The sequence below is a fragment of the Anabas testudineus genome, chromosome 3 (assembly GCF_900324465.2).
Source record: "Anabas testudineus chromosome 3, fAnaTes1.2, whole genome shotgun sequence".
NCBI classification, from domain to species: domain Eukaryota; kingdom Metazoa; phylum Chordata; class Actinopteri; order Anabantiformes; family Anabantidae; genus Anabas; species Anabas testudineus.
This window is the reverse complement of record NC_046612.1, coordinates 5012861-5036961: the sequence shown is the minus strand read 5'-3', so window position 1 is coordinate 5036961 and position 24101 is coordinate 5012861. Positions and strand designations below refer to the sequence as shown.

Sequence of the window (24101 nt, the reverse complement as noted above, 5' to 3'; positions counted from 1 at the left end):
ACTCTAGCAGGTTTGTCTTTTCTGACTCTACTGTAGTAGTTATACTGCAATACAGTATGTGTTTTGAGCATAATGATATCTGTGATTATTGATCCTGTAAATTTCTGGCATCATCCAGGCTGGTGAAGCCAGTTTGACCATTAGCTGCACGATGGACGAACGGAAACTGGAATCTGTGTTGACACTTAACACAACTCTGACTCCTTCTGATGTCGGTATCCAGTCAGTGTGTGTGGGGTGCTGGCAAAACATGTGAAAACTAACCAACCAAGCAACCAACCAGCCAATCACACAATTAACCATCCAACAAAATCACTAGCGAAACAGAATTAATGAGCAAAAATTAATAAATGAAACTACATCACACTGTCAGTTTAAACAGCGGCTGAATAGTTCTACCATTTGTTTGAAAACCACTCTTCCAAATACTTTTTTGTCATTCTGCATCTGCATCATCTACATCTGTTACTTCTTATTCGTACTATGTCACACATCCCAACTACAGTATAGTGCAATTTTCTGCAATGGCTATTTGTAGCCCTGTGAGATTTACTAAGGCAAAACTCTATGAAATAAAGGCATCACTAAGAAAACTATCTGGCTCGAGGCATCGGAAAAGACTCTAGATGAATAAATCTTTCTTATGTGTAACATCATGTCGAAAGGACACAAAATCCCTGAGCAGGAAGCTGCGATCTTTTTGCATCTCTTTCAATGGTTGGTAGCTACAGGGCTCTTGCCACAGTCTGTGCAAAGCCTTGCATCAAGTCAGCTAGATTTGGAAGCTCCAAGAAGTGTTCCTAATGGATTCTACACCAGTCTACTACACACCAGAGAGAGAGGGAGAGAGAGACGGTGGAAACGCCAACTCCAAAGGGGATGAACCTCCTGCAATTTTACAGATATATCCACATTCAGACAGGGGCAGTCGCGTATTACATGTTGCAATGCAGCGTAGAAGTGACACCCCATAATAACCTAAATGTAGTGACATGGTGAGTATCAACATAACATAACAAATGAGACAAACAAACAAAAAAAGCTGTGACCTGTAACACATGTACTGGAACATGCACAGGCCTGCCACTGTCCTCCTCCTCTGTTCATACCTTTATTCTCCATCTGTTGCTTTTCCACAGTAACTTTCAACAGCCATGAGAGCATGTGTGCGCTGGATGGTGTGTCTGAGCCTCTGTATGCCTGTGCGTGCTTGTGTTTAATGTGCAATGTCCCTTTAAAGAGTTTCCAAGTCATGTTTTTCACAAAAGTCCCTCAATGGGAGAGGAAACTCTGCAGGTAGCCTAGAGACTGAGAAACGTACACTCAGCCTCCTCATCTCAGTGTGTGTTTGGGATAAAGTAGTGTGGGAGGTTGGTACTTTGAAGCCGGTGTTTCTGTTAAAGTTAAAGTTGGTTATGGGACTCAATAATTTCTCTTTTTTGCACATGTTTATCTCTCTGTAGTTGTGAGGAGACTTGTTGATATCATGCACTGCACAGGGCCGTGACACTTGTATTAGATCACTGACGTTCATCACAGGTGCACAGACAAGTTTCCCAACATGCCACGACACCTGATGACCCATATTTTGCAGATTGATTTAGTCAATTCTAAAAGGCCGAGTGCCTGAAGGACACTCCTACCTGCCTGTTGCACACATAGGACAGTTCAGTCACTGTAAAGCGGGGTGCACTGTTTCTTCTTATAGGTAGCAGCACTTAACAAATGCTTGGGGGAAGTGTTGGCAGTGCTTCTTGTTGCTAAGCGACAATTGCAAACTCATTTGAGGCGAGGCAATCTTTTTACTAAAAGTTTAATTATTTATAACTTTCAGCATTTGGCACCACGAGTGCTAGACACATGTTAGACTCCCAGCTCCAGCAGGAATGTGAACCACAGCTTCTATTACGTTCATGCATGGAGAGAGGGCCCTAGTGGACACACAACCCAAGGCTTATCCATGTTGTTTCCAACGAATCCATAGCTATAGCTCGAGGTCTAACTCCTGATGAAGCAGCTGTAGGAGTTTCCACTCACTGAATGATGTCTAAACACAGAGGCAGCACACATAAATATTTAAAATTATTTTATGACTTTTTTTGCAGGGGAAACAGACGGAGAAGATGGTGAGGGAGACGGGAGACTTACATGTGACAAAAATCCTCCATCCAGGACCCAGTAGCATCTGAATTCAAAATGCCATCAAAACACCATCATTGTTAATTAAAGATGAGTTGAGCACTGCATTTTCTTCTCTTTTCAGTTTAATGATACGATGTTTGTTGAATAATGTTTTATCCTATAATTTGGTGAAGGCAACAAACTAGAAGCATAAACAAATATAACCCCCCCTCCTCCTCCTTCTATCTATCTACACCTTTCTCATCTTCCTTGCCATCTTTCTCTCCTCACTTCCTTCTCTCCTGGCTCCAGGGGAAATTAATTGATGATTATCTTGTCTTGCAGTGCCGGTTAGCAAACTTGCTTTTTTATCAGTAAGGCCGTGCTTTCCACCACTTAAAGCTTCATTTGACCCACTCCTCCTCTCTGTCTCCCTCCATACATCCAACTCTCAGGCCACTGGAGTCTTATCATTTAGCTATGTGGTTGCACTTTTAGTTTAATTTGGATTCTTTTAATGAAAGGACAGAACAGAGGAAAGATGTGTTAAAAGAAGTGACTATGCTAAAAGAAACACGCGGAGAGACACTGGAGACAGGCTGTTAAGAGCAATAAAAAGACAGGCCTGGATGCATTCTTTGTTAGTGTAGATTAGTTAAAATGCAGAGAAGCAGAGAAAGAGCAGAGAGAGAGGAGAAATAAAGGTGCAGCAAAGAAACAGAGGTAGCAGAAGAGGGAAGGACGATGCTGGAAAGAATGATTTAAGTGATCACTGTTGTCTGTTAAATCTGATCATACAGTTGGGTTTTGTGATTAACTTTGTGTTTTATTTTATTCCACAGGGAGATATTGCAGCTCTACGTCATAGAAACAACAGGGACAACGTGTAAAATACAAAGACAAACCATTAGTTTGACAAGAATTTTTCAAGTTTCCATTGTGTTAACCAGCAAATCATTCAAAGAAAACTAATCTTCCTCCGTCTAAATCTAGATTATAGAAACCATCCCCCAATTAGAGCTGAGTCATGGAGTTGCTTTACATTCTGCAACTGATTTCAGTAATAATATACAGCAGGTGCTTCTCTCACTGCTTGTTTCTGGCTTTGTTGGACAGATGAGAAGTGTTTTCAAGTCACTGGTTTATATTAGCAGTGATGATTTCAGTCAATGAGATTAGTTGTTATCTTTGAAAATGTGCTTGCAGTGTCTGTAGCACTCCCTAAAATCTCTCTGAAGTTATCAGGCAATTTGAGACGAACGCTTTACAAATTGCTGATTTATCCCTGAGTTATATTACAAATGAAATTACCTTTTCAGTGCACAGTGACTTTGTTTTGGTAAATTGCTTCACATGTTCCACAGGATGTAGTTTCTGATTATTGTTTTCAATTTGCAAGAAACAATCGTTTAAATAATGTGACTTTGCCTCAAATTCTATGTAACTGTAACATAGAGTGTAGGTTGTATGTAGGTTAGTTTATGGTGTTGAATCAAATCAGCAAATCAACAATAGGTTTCTATTTTTCATTCTTGTTGTCAGTGTTCACTCTCATATCAGCGTTGCCTTTCAATTAACTCATTTAATACATACAGGCATAAAGAGGAATTAGACAGCTAACCAGTCACAGTAGCTAGCACAGATTGATCAGATTACATCTAATCTCACACACACACACACACACACACACACACACACACACACACACAAAACGAAAAACAAAACATTTATTGAAAGTCATACATTGTTTTGATCTATTGATGCCATTTTCTGGAGACAGAGACGCACACACCACCCACGAATACACATAGGCTGTCATTTTACACATGCACAGACATTTATCAATTTTTGATGACTAGGACATCAATGCAAAACAAAGCAACACTGGAAAAATAAAAGACATTAGCAGAAAGGCCTGCCACACACATACACACAAACACAATCACTCCTGAGGCAACAAACACACTTAAGGGTCCCCACAGATGTGAAACGGAACAATGGAAAAAAAAAAGACAAAGTACTTCCTCGAAAAGGTTTAATGGTTGTCAGATTTGCTCTCAACACACACACACACACACACACACACACACACACACACACACACACACACACACACACACACACAATGAGATGCAGTGTAAGAGAAAGGTGAAACAGACAAACATGCACACACACACACACACACACACACGGGGGTAAGTGTGTATATCTGGTCTCTTGAGTTTGTCTTTGATATTTAGATGATTCATAGATGAACTGTTATACAAGTGTAACGGAACACTGTGTGTGTGTGTGTGTGTGTGTGTGTGTGTGTGTGTGTGTGTGTGTGTGTGTGTGTGTGTGTGTGTGTGTATCTTTAAAAGGTCAGGCTGAGCATTTGTGTCACATCCCAACAGACACGCAGACGTAAAACAGTCTCATATACATCGTTCATACCGCAGACGAGACACACAGTAAAAACAGCATGCGACCAGGAAGTAAGGAAACACATCAAGCGCCAACACGAACATGCAGCCCTTAGTGAAGAAACCAACATATAGGACACATGAGCACATGACTCGTGTCCTGACATGACATGAGTGTATGCATACATATTTAGTGTTTACAGTAATGCCAGTTATGGGTGGTAAAAGAAAAGCAGCTCAGGACTGGGAGCCAAGAGTCAACCACACAAAACATGAAAGTTCCCATCACACCCTATTCTTAAAAAATCAAAGCTCCATCTCACAGCTTCACCCTGAGCCTGTGGAAATTTGTGAGATGTAACTGCATCTGAAAAGGTTTGTTTTTGTATGTCAATACAAACACAAGCTGCTGACAACTAACTTCTCTCTTCGAAGATGATTTAAATATAATCTGTATTGAATTAAATAGGACTGATGCGTGTCTGCGATATGCATGAGTGCACAATTTACGCACCTGGCACAGCAGTGTTCATTAATAAATCAAAGCTTTTGTATCTGCAGTAGACTTATTAACCTACTGTAAATACTGCAAAACAAACAACGAATCTGCAGTGAAATCGTGCTCAGGTGTCGTCCAGCAAGCACATTTTTAAGAATTGTGTTCTCTGGAGCCACAAAATTAGTTTTCTCTTTTTTCAATTACTGCAGCAAGTGTTGTTTAGAAAATGCAACAATGTTTTTGCAGGCTTATTTAGCAAAAAGCAAATTACATTAAAAACTAAACACATAGTTTAATACTGAAGGTTTCAGCACAAGGAATGTATGTACGTCTATGTTCTTAAAGTTGTTGTTTAGTGAATTAATGCAGCTCAAATACATGGCTGCATCTGACAGTTTATTTGGCTACCGTCCTATTCTGTTGCCATACCTTTGTCTTTTGGGATTTCAAAGTGCTTTCATGGAGGTGAACTTCTTTACATCAATGTCATTTGAAGATCACTCAAATTTGGATGATGATATTCAACTGTCCCTGGGGAGGGAGCTTCAACATAAAAGTTGAAGGTAGTTTCCAAAATGATTGAGTCACTTTGAGAATAACATTTGTCATCACAGTTGCCTCAGAAATTATCATGTGTATCATGCCCAGAATTCATCCATCGCTATGCTCACTCACACATTACACGCCTTACCTTCGTATACAGCTTTGAAGCCCTGTGCGCTGACAGCAAAGTCTGTGGTAAACCACAAGGCCAATATAGATCCACTGCTGACTATCGGAGAGGGCAGCATGAATCCTGACAACCTGAAAAACACAAAGTAACACAGGAAAATGTTGGTGTTCGGGTTAAAACTCGTAAAGATGTAAAGTTCCCTTCTTCCAAAACCTTCTCTGTTGTGTTTTCCTGACTCCACAAAACTCTCAGGAAAAAATAGAGTTGACTCCCAAACATGTCATGAACCCTGACCTATGGCTTTACCCTCAAATCAGTCAAACTAACGTGTTAGGAGAAGTCAGGTGTTGCTTGGCTTGGACTCTGCATGTTAAATCTTAATTGCACTGTGAGACAACAGCTATTTGAGTCTCAAATAAGAGGTAATGATTAAAGGTTTGGGAGGGGAACAGGAAGGATTCTCAAAACTACACAATACTAAAAGAATTGAAATTGAAACAGTGGATTGACACAAGCTAAATACAAAACTTTCACTGTAGTGTTCATATTCTGTGGTTCAGTTAAAATTATTTTTAATTGTTTTTGTAGATATTACTTTTGTAGGTGTTTGACTGCACCTCTTTGGTAGAGATATTGAGTTTAGTTTATTTATTTTGGGAATTATAATCTGTGTATGTGATCTTCTGACCTACTGGGAGGAGCAGTTTTCACCTTGTGCAGCATAAATATGGGTACTGAAAACTGCCATATGGGGGGCGACATACAAAACAGCTGCTTAATTACCAGTAATGTATGTCTCAAAGTACCATTGGTGTATATTACTGTGTGTTGATAACTGAGTTCAGTCCTGCATGGATCATAGACACAGCTGAACAAGGACGAGGTATGACGTCAAGGAAGGAGGACGGGCTGCGCTGAAACAGTATAGGCCTACAGTATATTACTGATGTATGAGAATGAAATTACCTTTTCAGCTCAACACAACACAGAAGCTGAATATAGAGCAGGAAAAGTGAATAACCTGTTTAACAGTATATTTTGTAACAGTGAAGCATCGTTTGTTAAGGTCTGTTACAGAGGATGTAGCTGCGTTGGCTTAAACAATGACCTCCCGTGCACACTGAGATAATTTGCAGCTGATGATGAATGGTTAGTGTGAGGTTCAGCACCTCGTACTCTAAGGCCATGTTGCTCTACTCTGTCGGGTTTCTTCATCTGGGTTGGGATCAAGTTGCGAGCAAATGAAGGAGCTCAAGTATGTTGTGATCTAGTGCTCCCAATAGATCTTAAATCTGCCCCACAGCTCAACGTGAAGCTCTGAGTGGAGAAAGCACATGCAAGAGGCAAAAACGCATCGATGTGTTTTACTGTAAAATATTAGTTTACGGGATCATTTGTATTAGTAACAAACTAGAATTACCATATCGCAGTATGTGCATATAGTTGCATATACAGCGTGCCTCCGCTAACCAGTGATGCTGTAGTTTACACACACATCTACCCAGACTCATGTTTTAATAAGTTTATGCCTCAGTCCAAGCAGATGTTTGTGCCAGATGTAATGAAATTCCTTCCAGGTGTTTCTGAGATATAGCATTGATGAGAATGGGACAAACATAAGGTCAGTGACCTTTGAACTTCCACCACAACTTAAGAATTTATAGGTCTGCACATTAAGACAGTACCACCTGATCAGAATCCTTATACATACTGATGAATTACTGTGGGTGTGTCGGGCTGGGGGGAGACCTCAGGCTAAAGCAAGAGCCAAACAGTAACACAGAAGTTTATCAGCTCTCTATGCAGCTGGTATTTATCTGCTAATGCTAACATTTTCTAATTGCTGTATTTTTCATTTAATTTAGTTTATACTATTTAATATAATGTATTCTAATTAATAAATTACAAGCTGAGAAGAAAATTCACGATTGTGAACTGACACTATTTGCTTCTCAGTGTCCATGAAAGTGAGCTAAGTGCGATGCAGAGTTAAGTAGCTCGTGCTTTTTCAAATTAGGAGAACAGCGACAAGCTCGGACACAAAGAAGTACGTAAAAAGAAAAGGTGAGGAGGTAGAAAAAAAGATGAGACATTAAGAAAAGATTCAAGTGCGAATGTAATCAAAGCAGCGACGACAATGAGTCTGGTTTCTGTTTTATTGGCAGTCATTTTATACTCAACTCATTTTTCATCATTTGAAAGGTCAACTAGCTCAACAGAGAGGTCGGCTCAGTTGGACTATAAAAAGGAAGAGAATGAAAGTGAGAAAGTGGAAAAGGGCAGACTGGGAAAAAAAAGGTCTGAGAAAGGGGAAGAAGGTGGATGGGAAGTAAAATATGGAGCTATTTAACAACTGAGCAACACGGAGGACAGCAGAAACAGGCAACGGTAAAAATGAATAATTTTAATTTTCTGGCCTCAAAGCAAGGACACAAGGGACAAACAAAACGAATGAAGGGAACACGGGAAAAGTGACAAACAGAAAGAGAGATGGAGAGCGGAGAGGAGACAGAGGAAATGGAGGAAGGACAGAATGGAGATGGGTGTGAGGCGTGTGGTGAGATGACAAAAGAGAGACAGTGAGAGACAAAGGGTTTGCTTCTCATACAAATAAAGACGAATTTTACTGGTCAGTAGTTTCTGGCACCTGTTCAGCCTCAATCTCAGCATCGACATGAAGTAATGTTCATGTAGAAAGTTAATTAGACTTGGTCATAACTCAGAGTAAGTGCAGTTAGATGATGTAAACATATGATGGTGTTGGGAGTTCACTGGTAGCTGTTGGGCTACCGTGTGTACCAGGAGTGGAGAGAGAGAATAGAAACCTCCAGTTCATGAACAAGAGCATTCCTGATACTGTACACTGTGCATCTTCATCTGTTTCATGACATATCACAGTGATACAGATGATACACACATACTGTGTGTAAAAACTTCATTTCCACACTCAGTTCATGTTTACATTCAGTTTCTTCAGCCTTTTCTAATCAGTCTCCAATATTGTCTGTCTGTTTGTTTTTTTCTAAAATTCAATTGTGGCCCATGTAGTTCTAATTTACTAGATTTCAGTTCAGTTGCAATTCAGTATTTTCTAACTGTGCAATTACAGACGTCTTTGACTAAAACTGTGTGTGTTCATAAAATTACAAAGCTTCATTCTATCTATGACCAAATGACACTATCCTGACTGACATAATGTATATTATTAATACTAAGTTACTTTCTGCAATCTGGGTCATTAAAGAAAATGTGCATTATTTTATTTATTATTCTGTGAATTACCACGTGACATTTCAGCTGCATTTCAGTGCACCTTCTATTTTTCTCAGCCAGTCAGAAAGTGAATTGCCTGGTCACTGGCTGTAATAAATCACCCTGGTGGCCTACAGGGGACAGCAGTTGCATTATCACAATATTTGACAACTCAACAAATAAAATGTGAACAAAATGAAATGGGTATAACTAATAATTGGAAGCAAGCCCTGCTCCTTCATTTTTAATTTCATAGGCACGTGAACTTTCAAGGCCATGTTTTTTTCTCTGGGCCAAGGTTAATGTTTGACACCGGGCAGAGATTTAGAGAGGCTGGCTGGAACATGTGGGATTTCTATTGATCAGAGAGGTACTGCCTGCATTATGAAGCTACTATTTTCCTGCAGGCATAATGCAGCTCGTATGCAGTTTTCCTCAGTGCTAGTCTTATTTTATTTTGGCTGTGCCTGCTTTGCAATTTTCTTGACAGAGGGCACACGGTGTGGAGAGAGGCGTGTCTTTGGCTGTTTTTATGCAGATTAGGTGACTTGGTCCTATTCTTGTGACTCTTTTGGACAGAAATAGCATTTGCAATAGAACCTATAGTACTTAGACCCCTTCTTCTGATTAATATGTATGAAAATGCTTTTAATACAATAATATAACAGTAATGTAATGTAGTAAAATCAACAACAATATATAGCTTCCATTAGTGTGATCCTAGCTACTGTATCCACAAATAGGGACTGATATTATCCATCTAGTTATTGCATTTTAACAACATATGAGTAAAGTAATCTACTTGCACAGGAAACCAGCCTGTAGATGCTCCAGCTGCAAAAATAAAGATCAGCTGCTCGTTAACCTTTGACATGTTTATGTCTATTTATATCAATAGCTGTAGTGTTGTGTATTTTATTGTGTTAACTCTTGATCTTCCTTCACCTGCTAATTTTAAAGGGGAGAGGAACTGGTATTATTGGTTATTATTGACCCCCACCCTGACTCCACCTGCTCATAATGTGTTCCTCCCAATAATAATGAATTCTGCCCGTCTTCCATATGGCACCTGGTTGTACCTGGCTGCGCCCTGTAACACCAAGTCGGTGGTCAGGAAAATTACAAAAAGATCCCTGGACACATCTACGACGCTTTCTCCCAGTTTGGCCGGATTCAGGAAAACAGGGCTCAATGACTGCTACAAAAACTGCTGAAGGAAAACTTATTTCAAAAAGCTCTGGCACTGACCTAGATTGAGATTCAGCTCAAACAAGTTTAATATAAATTATTGATTGATTAAAAAAACATGGCACATTACAATATCTAATATACACATATCTTATATGGTATAAAATCATCGTAGTGCACCTTAATCCAAATGCATCGTGTAAAAACACAAGTTTCATCCCGTTACGCTGTCTGTCTGTGTCATGGAATAAAATGGTAGTGTGATATGTGTCTCAAATGGAGGATTGACCAGGAGACAAATACGAATTTATTCACACACACACACACACACGAGATTGTCAGTCAGTCAGTCAGGTAATGAGCAGTAATCGTCTAGCTGTCACTGTACTAATGGACCGGCATTATTCTATATCCCTGTTTAGCTCAGTGTCTCTCTCTCTCTGTGTCTTTCTCTGAGTCTGTTCCTCCTTCTTCTGCTCTCTTTCCATCTCACTGTCCCTCTCCATCAGGCCAGCACACTGATCCCACGGCTGTTTGACATTTATACAAAAATAAGTGAGCCGGGTTTAAAATATGTGTCCGTTTATCCAGTCGGTCAACTGTCCAACCAGTCATCCAGCTTATGCAATCAGACAGCCACTCGGTGAATCCAGCCGGCCGCTCTTTACAGTCAGGCGACCGACCAGCAAACGTGCCTGTGTGCCTTTCTGTTGCTTCGTCCATCTGTCTGACCGCCCATCTGTATCTGCCTGCTTAACAGTCTACCTCATGTTCTGCCTGCCAGTCACAGACGGTTGGCTCGTCACATGTTGACAGACTTGTATAATGTTAGCATTACTGTTTAGATTGGATGGTAGTACAGTAATAAGGCATGACGCGGAATTGGAAAAGTGTAAACGAGCCACTGTAGTCACTCAAAAGATTGAAACTGGTGCAGTCTGGCAGCACAGGTAGAAAAGTATGGTAGCTGCAGAAATGCAGCTACCATACTGCTTCTGCTGCTGTTGTGGGAAATGTTGCTGTAGTGGGTTGTACAGTGTGTCTTTATGCTGTGACCTTTTCTCTTTAGTCCCACTTTAACCACATTTTGTGGTGTGTAAAAATTGGCCAGTGATCCCATACTGTAGCTGTTAAAGCTGGTGAACCTGGAAGAAAAAACCCATTACACCAAAAAGAGGAAGAAAATAGATGGGAGCTATTATTCAAATGAGTCGGCGCAAAACAAAATGTTAGTATTTTGCTAATAATAGATGTCTCAGTATGTTTCCATCCCAGACACCACTTTTCTATCAGTGAAGAGACAGGATGGGAACATAATGCCGCCGTACAGTATGCTTAGAAAGGTCCTTACCTGTGCTCATAGTACGCCGCGTTCCAGAAGATGCAAATGTCATTAAAATAGAGCCCAGTTATCCTGATACAGTGGGATTCACAGATAATGTTGTGAAATTGTCATTGTCTATTTATGGTCACACACTGATATTTTTCTTTACCACTCGCCTCATCTAATAATTTCATTTTATTTAACGCAATCCAATTTAACGTTGCCTTTCTTTTCTGCAAATGTATACATGTAGATCAAAGCCTGTTGACCTTTAGCATGTCCTTGCAGTCTACTGGTAAATCAGGCTTACAAGTGATCCACCAAGCAGAAAATTTCAATAACTTTCAAGCTTTCAGAGTCAGTTCAAACAGCTTTCTGAAAGCTTGCTATATTTCAGACAGCTCACGTGGAATGGATTATATGTGAATGTAGATTATGTACAGCACTGATGTTTGGCGTCTCGGCTGTGAACTTTTCGCTAACCACAAGGAAGCACCAGGGAGGCAGTGGGGAATGCTATATGAGTGAGCAGAGAGCTGATGGCTTAAGTACATGCCATCAGTGCTACATCCATGATTAAACAGGTGCGAGAGAAAACAGTGTGAGAATATCAGATTAAACTGCTTGAAAAACACCTACTTGTATACTATATACTATAATATCCATATTACACAGTAGAGTTTAGTAACAGTCCACTGTTACAGTTGGTCCTCAACATAAAACACATAAAAAATGCAGCATTAAATATCCTGAATAGGCTGTTCGTCTTCACATTACGGCCTCATTAATCTATGGCCATATTCTACAATCTCTAAATGAATGTAATACTGAACTATGGATATTTAAATGTTAATCCCTCTCGTATTCCTTTGAAGGATTTATGCTGATATTGACCAGTATTGACTGAATGCATTTCAAAACAGCTTTTTCAATTTATTTTTCCTGACGGTCTCATGCACTGTTTGCTAGCAATAGCTGTGACAGCCTGTATCAATCACACCTTAACAAAGCCAAATCAAGAGTGATGTGGGCAGCCTGGGGAGCATCTCACAGGTAAAGAGAGTGCATGTGAACCGCCAGTCCTGGGTTGAAATCCAATGGCCAGCATGGGAAATCCTGACAGGAGAAGTGGACATATTCAGTGACCATTTTATGTGTTTGACCAAGGCACGTCTGACTTCTGGCTGCTCTGGGGAAGCTGGAACAATAAGCAGCTGTGATGGGTGGAATAAGAAAGTTAAATGAAGAGGAAAAGCAGCCTTGTCAATGTAAAACTTCTAACTAAAGTCTTCTAACTAAGACAGGATGCTTCCAAGAGCTAAAAATACGTTTAAAGGTGTGAATAGTCCAGTGTGTATTCCAAATTGGATGGTTTGAGGGAAATTATGAGTCACACACATCGATGGATTTGTTTGTATAATTGTTTTAACTTCTCCAACTTCCCTGGGAAATGTGTCAAACCTAGAATCAAATCACTATTCCCATTCTATACCCTGAAAATCATTAAATTCAGCTCTTCTGACAAGCTGGAAGACCTTCACAACACTATATTACCATTGTAAAACCTGATACCCTTGCAAAGTTTGAATTTTATCTAATATAGGCTACAGTACAATCAATAACCTTTGGAGCTATGAAACCATTACAAAGTCCACAAAATAAGAACTAAGTTTTTCTTCTCAGAAATTACAATTTATGAGAGATAGCAACAATTTTTATTGTTGGTTCCTCATATGTATACTGGCATTGACATCTGGAAAAACTGTCACACACAACCCAGAGATAAAACTAATGCAAACCCATAAAACAAAAGTGACTATTTTCCACCACAGTGGCGTCTTCTTGACAACACCAGCTATACCTCACACTTACAGTAGATGTATGTCTCTCGCTAAAACTATTTGTTTCAACCTGTCATTCTGGGACTGTAATCCCTTTTTTAAACTCTGTCTTGAAAACACTAGTCTGTCAATGACACAACGCAGCATGGAGTAGATGAATAGACATTAAGTGTATGTTGGGTAGAAAACAGAGACAGAGAGGAAGACAAAGACAGGAAGAGAGGCAGTGATCAGACGATGGAAGAAATAGTGCACAGAAGTGAACACATAGAACTAAATAACCAACTTAGGTTTCAGTGGGGAATCGTTTTGCTAACATCAAAACAGCAAATGGGAAAAACAGAAAGCAGAACTAGTGTTGTTAAGTAGAGTTAGGAGATTTGTTTTAAATTACACTGCAGCGTTTTCTCTATGAATTGTAGCCGGTATGTTGAGGAGTGGCGGTGAAAGCTACATGCAGAAACCCAGTCACCAGCAGGCACACAAGAAGGCTGCTGCAGAGGTGCAACGGAGGAGAAGTTAAATGTGACGATCTGTAAAATCTGTGCTGGATATTTACTTTTATGCTATTCTGGTGATCATAAATACATAGACTGAAGAACAACTGGTTGGCGTTTCCACAGACCAATGAGCAAATCATCAGGGAACCATTTTTGAGACGCACGTGATGGTCTGCGAATCAGCCACAGTTGGAGGCACACATGGGTGCTTGTGGAACCTGACCACAAAAAACATGTAGCCATGGTTAGACATGGTTTTAAAAATATTACTAAGATGTTTAAGACAGTATAAGAAATTTGTGTTTTCAGATTCGAAGGGAGGAGAGCAGAGCAGAGTGGAGCAGAGGAGAGAAGTTTTAGAAGATTTTACCAGGGTTTGAGCACATTTCATGCTGACAAATGGAGAAACAAACATCTTATTCTGAAGACGGATTACAGTTCCTTTGCCTCTGGGAGTGTAGTTACCCACTGAGATACATAAATTCATTCACATGCACACGCATGCAAACAGGCGAAAGTGAGAGGTACACACAAGATCACACATCTCTACGTACAAGCACTGTTGCAGTGTTGTGTAGAGTTGAGTGCCATGCTGAAGGGCACTTTGGCAGTGGGTGGCATTTGATGTCTGCAATAAGAAGGTAACAACCCCCACTGAGTCCCTGGTGTCCTCAAGCAACACCCTGCTGTGCAAACCCCTTATAGTTAAACCAGGTACCCACCCACCCCCACAGTGTCAACCTGTCAGTCTACCAGCAGGGTTGTCTGCGTATATTAGTGTGTATACAGATGTGAAGCAGAAACAAAGGCAATAATTTGTGCAATTTCCACTTGAACAATGAAAACCATCCTCTATTCATTCCTATTTACATAAAATAATAATACAATTTACAGCATGCCTCGCTCATAGTCATTTTTTACACAACAATGAATAATTAAAACAAAGCTTTTAACAGTAATGACATTGAGCATGAATAAGAATACAATGAGCTCTATAATGATGTGAGTTCCATTTGGCACAATGCAAATAAGGACATTAGGGCACTTTTAGTTTCATTTAACCTGCAATATTACACCTTCATTTATCATAAGCATTAAATGGTATTCAGAAAACCACAGAGCCAAGGTCAAAAATAAATGTGGATATTTTACACCAAATCCTGAATAATAGTTCCATAATTAGCATTTCATGTGATGTTATTTGTGCTGACACTATGCTGAAGGTATAAAAACTTTCTATAATTTGCAGTTTGGTAATTATCACAGGAAATCATAAAATACAGTACATATGCCTTTTTCCCGTGATACTTAGCTACGGTTTGGGTACAAATCACATTCAATTGAATGAAATAAAGGCGGCTTTAGTATCTTTTTCTCCCTGATTAGCAATTTGCACCAATTATATTGCAAAAATAGCTTGCGTTAAAAATGCAAATTGCTTTGCAATTTTTGAGAAAAGTTATCATAATTTTAGGTCACAATAGGTACAAAAAAGCTCCACAAAATCCCAGAGGGACCAATTTGTCTGAGCTGTGGTAAGGAACAGGAGCAGGGCGGCAGGATATTGTGAGTAGGCAGCTGGCATTGAGCCGGATCTCACTGGGTCGTAGACCAGTGTTTTTCTAACTGTGAATCTGGCACTAACATGGGTCACTGGTTGCTTCTAGTTAGCCCTCACAAGATGATGTTTTATTGAGTGGGAATTTCAAGTTGAAACAATAAGGTTGTGAAAAGGTTGCTGTGTGTTAAAAACACTGATCTGCTCCTTGATGACAAGATAAGAGAGTGCATTTAGTCAGTGGACCATAAACAGAGCAGCTCTGATTCCAGTGATGAATTGTTTGATATGAAGCATGTTGTTCAGTCGCTACAAGAGAAGTCGCTGACAGTCGATTGGTTCTCCATCTGCCAAGCAACATCTAGGTACCAAGATCCATGGCAAAAAAACAAATTCACAAAGGTTCTGTGGTTATCCAGTGCTCGCAGTTTGACCTTTTCTAGTTTTTTTTATCAAACGTGTTAAAAAAAGAAGAAGAAAAAAAAAAAAACTGTGCCGATGTAGAGCATGTATACACAAATCACTGGTGCACATGGCAGTGGTGGAAAACAAAAATGAAAACTGGCCCGAAGCCTGACATTGGCTCTTTTCCATCAGCAATGTGGGACACTTGTAACAAAAACAAAAAAAGCTAAAACTTGTGAATGTGAGTTATGGATAAATGCCAAGCATAGGGGCTCTTGGCAGATCTGCTAATCAATTTGGAAAGATAAAGAAAGATAGAAAAAAAGTGATTAAATAATTGGGATTATGGAGATTTAGCTCCCATAGCTGTTCACAGATAATTTGCCAAAAACTATTCAGTGTATCAGCACTTTGTAGGTAAAACTGTAGCAGTGAAAAAGTAGTGATCATTATAGGAATTGTTATACTGTATATACTTTAGGGACTGTTCAGTTTCCATTTGTTTTTGCAGTGTAAGGTTTTCAGCCTGACACCAGATAATAATTATAATATCCTAATTCATTCAGTGATTTCACTGACAGCACTGACACAGTAGGGGCACTGACAACAAAACAGGATCCTCTGATAAAAAACAAACAAACAAACAGTTTAACCTGGTTCAGTTGTGTTTGCAAATGAAACACATGCAGCCTCACGCTGCTGGTTGATGTCACTGTTAAAATCCTGTTTGATGGTAACACTGTGAACCACTGCACAGTATTTTGACATCTGATAAGCCCTAAACTTGTGAACCTACATCAAACTTGCCATCCTCAATCATTTTCCTCAGATGACTACAAATGCATCAACAAGCTGTCCTTTTACCTTTTCATGTTCTTTTTTTAAAACTCCCCTCTCTTCTATTTGTCCAGTCCCTCTTCCTTCTATCCTTTTGTTTCTCTACCTCCACCACACTCCATCTCATTTCATAGTACAGTCAGGCTATAAAGAACCATCAATCAAAGCGCTAGCAGGTGAACAGCCATTACTGTTACACACATAGACACAAACACGCACAAACGCCACACATAAAACACATACAGCTGCTGAACTCGAGATATATTGCCATATCCATCACACATTTACACACATAAACTCCAAGAGGTGCTTCAACTTTAAGTTTGCACACTCCTGTTGTTTGCACATCAATTTCAGACACAGAGATTGGTCATAGCCAGACTTGAGGGCAAAATGAACAAATAGCAGTCACAAGCGCACACACATATCAAACTTTCCAAGCGAAACCGACTGAAAACGCGGCTCAATGAGTGTGTAAGTGCTGATATTGACAGTAAAAGACTATGTCACACACACAGAGAGACACACTGGACAGTTTATGAAATGATTTATAAAGCTGCATTGTCCCAGAAACACACAACTCCTTAGGCTTTAATTTAAATGATGCTAGAGAGAAAACATTAATTGTATTGTTGGTATCCTACAACATGTCTAGACATACTGTATGTGTGTGTGTGTGTGTGTGTGTGTGTGTGTGTGTGCGCATTATAGTGCGCTCATTTTGTGGTCTGTCTTTGAATTAGTGTGCAACTCTACACTACGTATGTCCATACATTTGTTCTCCCCACTGTGCGCGTGTGCATGTTTTGTGCGTGTTTGCATTGTTCTCCAAGTGTGTGTGTGTGTGTTTATTGTTTTGTGAGTGTGAAAGTGTGTGTTCGACCACATTGAAAGGCATATAATCCGACGCTATGGGCAATATCAACACAGAAAACCACTGGGCTAAAGTAGGGCAAGCTTCCCTTTAAAATACACACACACACTTATGCACGTGCGCGCACATGGCTAACACAAACACCGCTTCGCCAATCCACTGTGGGGGAGAAAAGCATTATTTGACAAACCATTAAAACTGATTCTCTATGCTTCTGAGAGACAGTGAGCGGGAGAAGGGGAGAAAAGGAGAGAGGAGGTGGATTAGAGAGAGAGGAAGTGAGAATTAGGAGACCCCATTCCCTCCTGCCACCATTTCCTCTTCTGCACCCTCCCTCCCCCCAGCTCATTCTCCCCCCTCCTCTCTCTGTCAGGTTTTGTTTGGAAGCCCATGACATGTGTCCTCTACATGCTTGTGTGTGTGTGTGTGTGTGTGTCAATGCAGTAACCGAAGGATTTCTGACACGGTGTGAACATTAAAAGCTTCTTCAGTCACATACACCCACAGGCCTGTGGGAAGGGCACCTTCACACTCACCCTAATGCATATGCACATTCTCCACGTACAGATACACGCATACCCACATACGCACAGATGTATCAGACAGCAGAATTAGAGTGCTCATCATCTAACCAAACCCTTGCAGCTGCAAAGACGAACACAAACAGGGACACTGTGTCATATTTAAGTGGAACAAGACCATGTAAAGCTGATCAGTATAACTTAAATGAGCATCAAACCTAAGTGGCTCCAATGTACTTTGACTGGATTTACTTCAGTGTGAAACACTTCCCTCAAACTGCATCATGTCTTGACGGACACATTTTGGATCTTTCCAGGTTGCTTTATTGACTTACATTGAATTATTACTTTTTACTTCAGTGTTTGTTTTACTAATGAGCACAGAGCTCCACGGTTTTTGCCTGAAAAACAACAGTTTTGCACTGGGTGACGTGAGTGAGTGACGTGCTCTTGCATTAGAATGAACTCAGGTTGTTCTGGACCCTAAAAAAACTACAGAAGAAGAACCAGCTGTGTTCAGGATTTAAAAAAATAGGTGGAGTGACTTCTTCCCTCGCTATGGCCTCACATAGCCAACTCTACAGTTTGTTTGACCTTTTCTACAGTGTCAGGAAATTAAACTGAAGTTATTTAATTAGTAATGACAAAAAAATCACAACTGATAATGGCATAACAAAGGTTCAAAAATTTGGCTGCAGTGATGAATGCATTCAGAACAGAACTCTTAATTCTTAATTAGTGCATGTTTTGCTTTTGCTAATTTCTAATTCTTGCTTTTATATGTGCTTGCACTATGCAGGCATAAAAAAAGCTAGGCTAATATATCTGTGTGCAATTTTGCAGACTTGCACTATTGATTTGAGTCGACAGCATATTCTCCCTGCTTGTCAGCTGTGGCTCTGTTGCATTTATTGCACTGTGGATCCGAATTTGAAGGCTAAATGTGAATAAAGACAGTGGCAATAAAACAAAGGAAGTTACATTAACGGTGAAATAAAACATGCATTTTTTTTGCTGAGCTCATTCTCTGGTGAATAAAACATGACTGACATGAGAGAATCAGCTTCCCCCCCCCACCCCCTTCCTTCCTTCACACCCTTACTCATCCTTGTTTGATTGATTGCCACCCTTCTGTTGCAGCCGTAATCCTTCACTGTGCCTTCCAACCATAAGAGATAAGGTAGACGGGCTAGATTCCTGTGTTTTGGGAGGCTTATATTCCCCATTATTGGAGTTTTGGAGTCCTAAATGCATTTGCATTTCAGGATTTAAAGTGCACCATGTAATTGTGTTTTCTTTACCATCTTTTGTCTTTGAAGCAGTTAGATTAGCTAGATGTGCACACTGGCTACCTTAAAATCTCCCTCTGCTCAGATATGTGTTTTGCTCATTATTACTTCACTTGAATGTTTGACCTTCACTGCAGAGAGGGAGTTTGACACTAGAAGGGTGTTTTAGCATTCATCTACTTTCCTCCAGTGCACATACAGCACAGTGAGAGGGAACTTTTTAGTAAAGTAGGAGACTTGTGTCCAGGACTAAAAAAAAAACCCAAACATTTGCATATTCATGAAGAAGGTAATTGAGATTTTCTGGGACAAAAAAATGAACAAATACACAGTATTTTTTATGCAGATTTTTTTAGGAGAGGATAATGAATTTACACATTACGTGGAGTTAAGTGTTAATGTGAGTAGGCAGCTGGGGGCACACTTGGTCTTTTGAAAGTCTTCTACCAAGTCTTTTGCACTATACCAAAGAAGGAGCAGAGCTGACATGAGTTCCATGAGGGCAACAATCTCAGCAAAGAAAAAAATTAATAATATATATATATATATATATATATATATATATATATATATATATATATATATATATATATATATATATATATATATATATATATATATGTTACTGGGCAGTCAGCTACTTATTATTCAAAATAAAGCAGTAATAAAAATGACAAAAGACACTTGGTAAGTAAGTGTTTGTTTCTCAGTCTATGTCAATAGCTGCAATGACAATTAGTTTAGCTTGGAGCATAACAACAATTCAACATTAGTCAGTGTTACTGTGATTCAGGCATTCAGACCTTAAAAATGACTCAGTCAGATCCTACGCACTGAGTATTAAACATGTAACACTGAAAGATAAAAGAACCACGACGAAAAATCTATTTTTCTTTACAGATTCTATGAATCTGCATTTTAGCAGCAGGAGCCATTGGATTACATTCACTTTTGATTGTGTTACCAGTAAAACCACTGACATTTATTGGATCAATTTGTCTTGTATGGTTTTCTCTGTTCTCTGCAGATCATCTGCATGTTCTCCTCGTACTCACTTCTCCTTAGTTCGTCTTGTCCTTGTGTTGTCTCTCTGGCCTTCATCTGCTCGTGTTTTGCTCACTCTTTTCTTGTCTTGCTCCTGTCATCAACACCACTCTACCACTTTCTCTGCTCCTCACGCCCTGTCTTTGACATTCGGCTGCATCCTTTTGTTCTGAATGCATGGGAACAGTGACAGGCTGAGACAAAATGTCAACAATTTCTGCCTGATTATTAACTTTTGCAGCTTTTCATTTATTGTAGTTTGATAATAACTGATATCTTAATGACTGTGCAGGGCGTAGCATATTGTAGCTTAGCAGAGGGTAGAAGTGTATAGTGGAGCAGGGAGTGGGAGGGCCAGGTGGAGCAGAGTGGGTTTCTTTTGAGTCTCATGCTAGCTCTAGCTTAAATTGTATATAGTAGCTTTAAATTTAAGTCTCTTCACAGAATAAATACAAATGCAATTAAATGGACCCTGATTCTAAACTACATAACAAAACCTGCATCAATTCAGCTTTAATAATTAATTAATTAATGTTTATTTCAACAGTTTATTTTTAAAATATCTCTTTTGGTGTTACAAGAGATGAAGTGAATTTAGGTTGGCCATGATTGTACAAATAGAATTAAATACAGAAAAAGCTAAATTATTTAACGTGAAGAGATAATTAAACTGAGTTTCACAATCTGATTAAGTGCAGGTTATGTTGCATGAATATTCATCAAAGGTCATATTTTGTAGGGAGGTTAATCTGCTACGGGTCTGTTTAGTTTTTTTCTCTCATCATCATCACCATCACTAGCAGCTGTCAGTATAATTTTTTTCTTTTAAGTCTTTCTAGTGAATTAACAAGTTAATAACACATCAAAGGCGAACACCAGGTAAAAGTCCTCCATAGTTAAAAACGACCTTTATAAAAAAAAAAGATTTAAAAATTATGTTAATCTGTATTTTATTCTCACCTCAATCTCCCATCTCATGCAAATACTGAAAACCTAAACTGTGTGCACATGTTTAGTTATGAAGCTATGTGTGTATAAAGAAAATGAAAACATGAAAATGTCAAATGATCTCAAATGTTCTGTAAATGCAAACATGCTGCTAAATAAGCAGACAGAAAGCCTCCGTCTTTATATACGAGAAGGAGCAAAGCAAAAGATTTGCAGTGGCCCACTATGCAATGAAAACATTTTTTCCCAAGACCCTTTTTAGCACCGTGGTGAGCCTCCTCTAATCTCTTCATACACTTTCTGTCCTCATTCTCTTTCCATCACTTTTTGACATTATCTTTTTTTATATCAGCCCTCTGTCAATTTCCCTCTCTCATCCATTTCAGGCGGCACACACACACACACACACACACACGCACACACACATTTACTGTGAGGCAGGTGACATAAAAGAACACGTTATTATAAAGCAACTTTTACATATTCATAAACTGGAAATCAGTATTCCTTTAAGACGTTTTCTGAATCATTTTTCACCGTGTGTGCTCATTTATGTGACATCTTTCCATTTTTAAACCCTAAATGTTACTGAGTGTTTAACACACCACAGTGTTCCTCTCTCTTTTCATCTCTTCTCCTTTGAATCCCCCAGTCTTCTTATTTTCATTCTCCTGTTCTTTTCTCCATTTCCTCTCTTCTTCCCTTCTCCAAGGAGGCCAGCCCAAACTTCTTTGAAATTTAAATCGGATTGAAACATAAACATTCGTTCTATAAACTCCAAAGTCAGTTTCATGATATGAATTTTGTGCTAACAGGGTAATAGAGGCAGAGAGAGACGACCGTGAGAAAGATTTTCTTTTGAATTAGAAAAAGATGAAACGCACGAGGGGAAGCTGATTCTAGGTGTGTCTTTGTGTAACAAATCATTTTGACGCTAGTCTGTCAGCTGTCAATCATAACTCATCTCCAGTTGCTATTGTGACCCTGTGGTTGTCGGTGTGAAAACAACAACAACAAAACTTGCTGTAAATTCAAAGCCAGGCCAGGTGCTGTGCTGCAATTGGCCACAGGGCTAAAATATGCAAAGCATGCTGACTCATTGGCTGATATGAGACTTAGTTCAGTTTTGGGGGAACTCTACTATTTTTTCTACTTAGCCAAAGACAGACATACTCAAGGATGCCTTTTCATGTCTCTGTGAACAGTTTGAAGAAACGTCCACACTGGTGGGATTAGTTAGCTCAACTCGTGGAAGTCAAGATAAAGTCATCCTTAGGTAAATACACTCTGTCCGGCACTGAGGTGTTTTCACAGATACAGGCATATCCTGACATTTATGTGTCCCATAGGTACATATTTGTCCTAATGTATGCTCTCATCTGATCAGGATAGTAGTGTCTAAAATAAAGCTGAACTGAGCTCCACTGTTATAAATATGACGTCTTTTTAAGAAGACCTAACAAATTAGCAGAGAAAAAACAGAAACTTCAACACCCACTTTCACAAGATTACTGTATGTGGACACCTCACACAATCAATCGCAGCACTGGATATTCCAATTAATTATAATTACATAATACTGGCAGCCTACATGAGCAAATTTGACATTTAAATACTCCCACCATACTGTCTTCCATGATCTGCAAACATTCATAAATATGGTAATGTCTGAGAATTGAACCTTTATTGAAAACAAAAAAGCTGAAAATCTGAAAACAATGGAGAATAAAACTTTCTTTGTTTACAAATGTTGCTGTTTATTTGTGCTCTCAGTCTGGGAGGTTAAAGCAAGATTTGTGGCAGATGGATGAGAATTGACTCATGTGCATAAAGAGCTTCTTTGTGTGGAAGTCCTGAGGAGCCACGTAACAAACAGCAGACGTTAGAGTTTCTAATGACATTCTACACAGCAGGTAACCAATAACACTGGGCTACACCTGTACTACACCTCTGCTGAGATGACAAGACATTAGAACCAGGGTTTCACGAGCAACTAGCCTGCACACTGGACATATACACTGACAGCTAGCACCATTAGCTGCACACAGCATCTCAGAACTCGCAGACAGACACAGTGAAACCACAGTTTTTCATACGCCCTCCCAACTTTCAACAACTCGCAGGCGATTCTCAGATGCGCGGGTGGCCATCTAGCCAACTGAACTGACAGAACAGGTTTTGAAATGTATTACTCGTCTGCTGGCAGAGGAAAACCACCTTCAGCCCCTGTGCACAGACTCTCACATCTAAATAGCAGCAGGGCAGCAAAAACAAACAAACTGTCAGAGCAACAGAGCAAATGTCTTCCTACTCTTGTCTATATAGACCACACACTTTTATAAGTAATGTCTCATTTCTCGTCTTCCTCCCTGCTTTTTCTATTGTAATGTGTACTTTTAAAGATAGTTTTACAATATATATCAGAGGTTTTTCCTTCCACCACAGATTCATGGGTTTCTTCATTGTCTTCAGTTGCTGAATTCTCAGATGTTTGGCTTTATTTTCCAATGTGAAAACCGTTTTTCCGTCCTGATAGCCTGACTGTGTAAGCAGTTGTTTTTCTGCATGCGTACATGTGTGTGTGCTCATGATACTATATGAAATGAAACAAAGTTTTCAAACAGGGAAAATGCTGTTGGAAGTACAATCACAGCGGGAGGCAGAAAGTGATGCAGGAATGAGAAGGAACGAGAGAAAAAACTGTGCAAGCGAAAGAGAGACTGAAAAAGAGATGAAGAAGCATCGACAAGTGGTTGGAATCCTACACGAGTAGCAGCAGCTGAAAATAAAGTAGTATGTTTTTATGCTGGCGAACCCACAGT

At 39.5% G+C, this 24101-nt stretch overlaps 1 protein-coding gene across 1 annotated transcript in view; it reads right to left on the bottom strand.

Annotated features, from left to right (window-relative positions):
• Positions 1-24101, bottom strand: part of LOC113174926 (CUB and sushi domain-containing protein 1-like) — a 330106-nt gene that overhangs the window by 213535 nt on the left and 92470 nt on the right. Inside the window, exon 3 of the mRNA XM_026379140.1 lies at positions 5717-5829. Coding sequence (XP_026234925.1) covers positions 5717-5829 — 113 coding nt within the window. The remainder of the gene's footprint in view (positions 1-5716; positions 5830-24101) is intronic.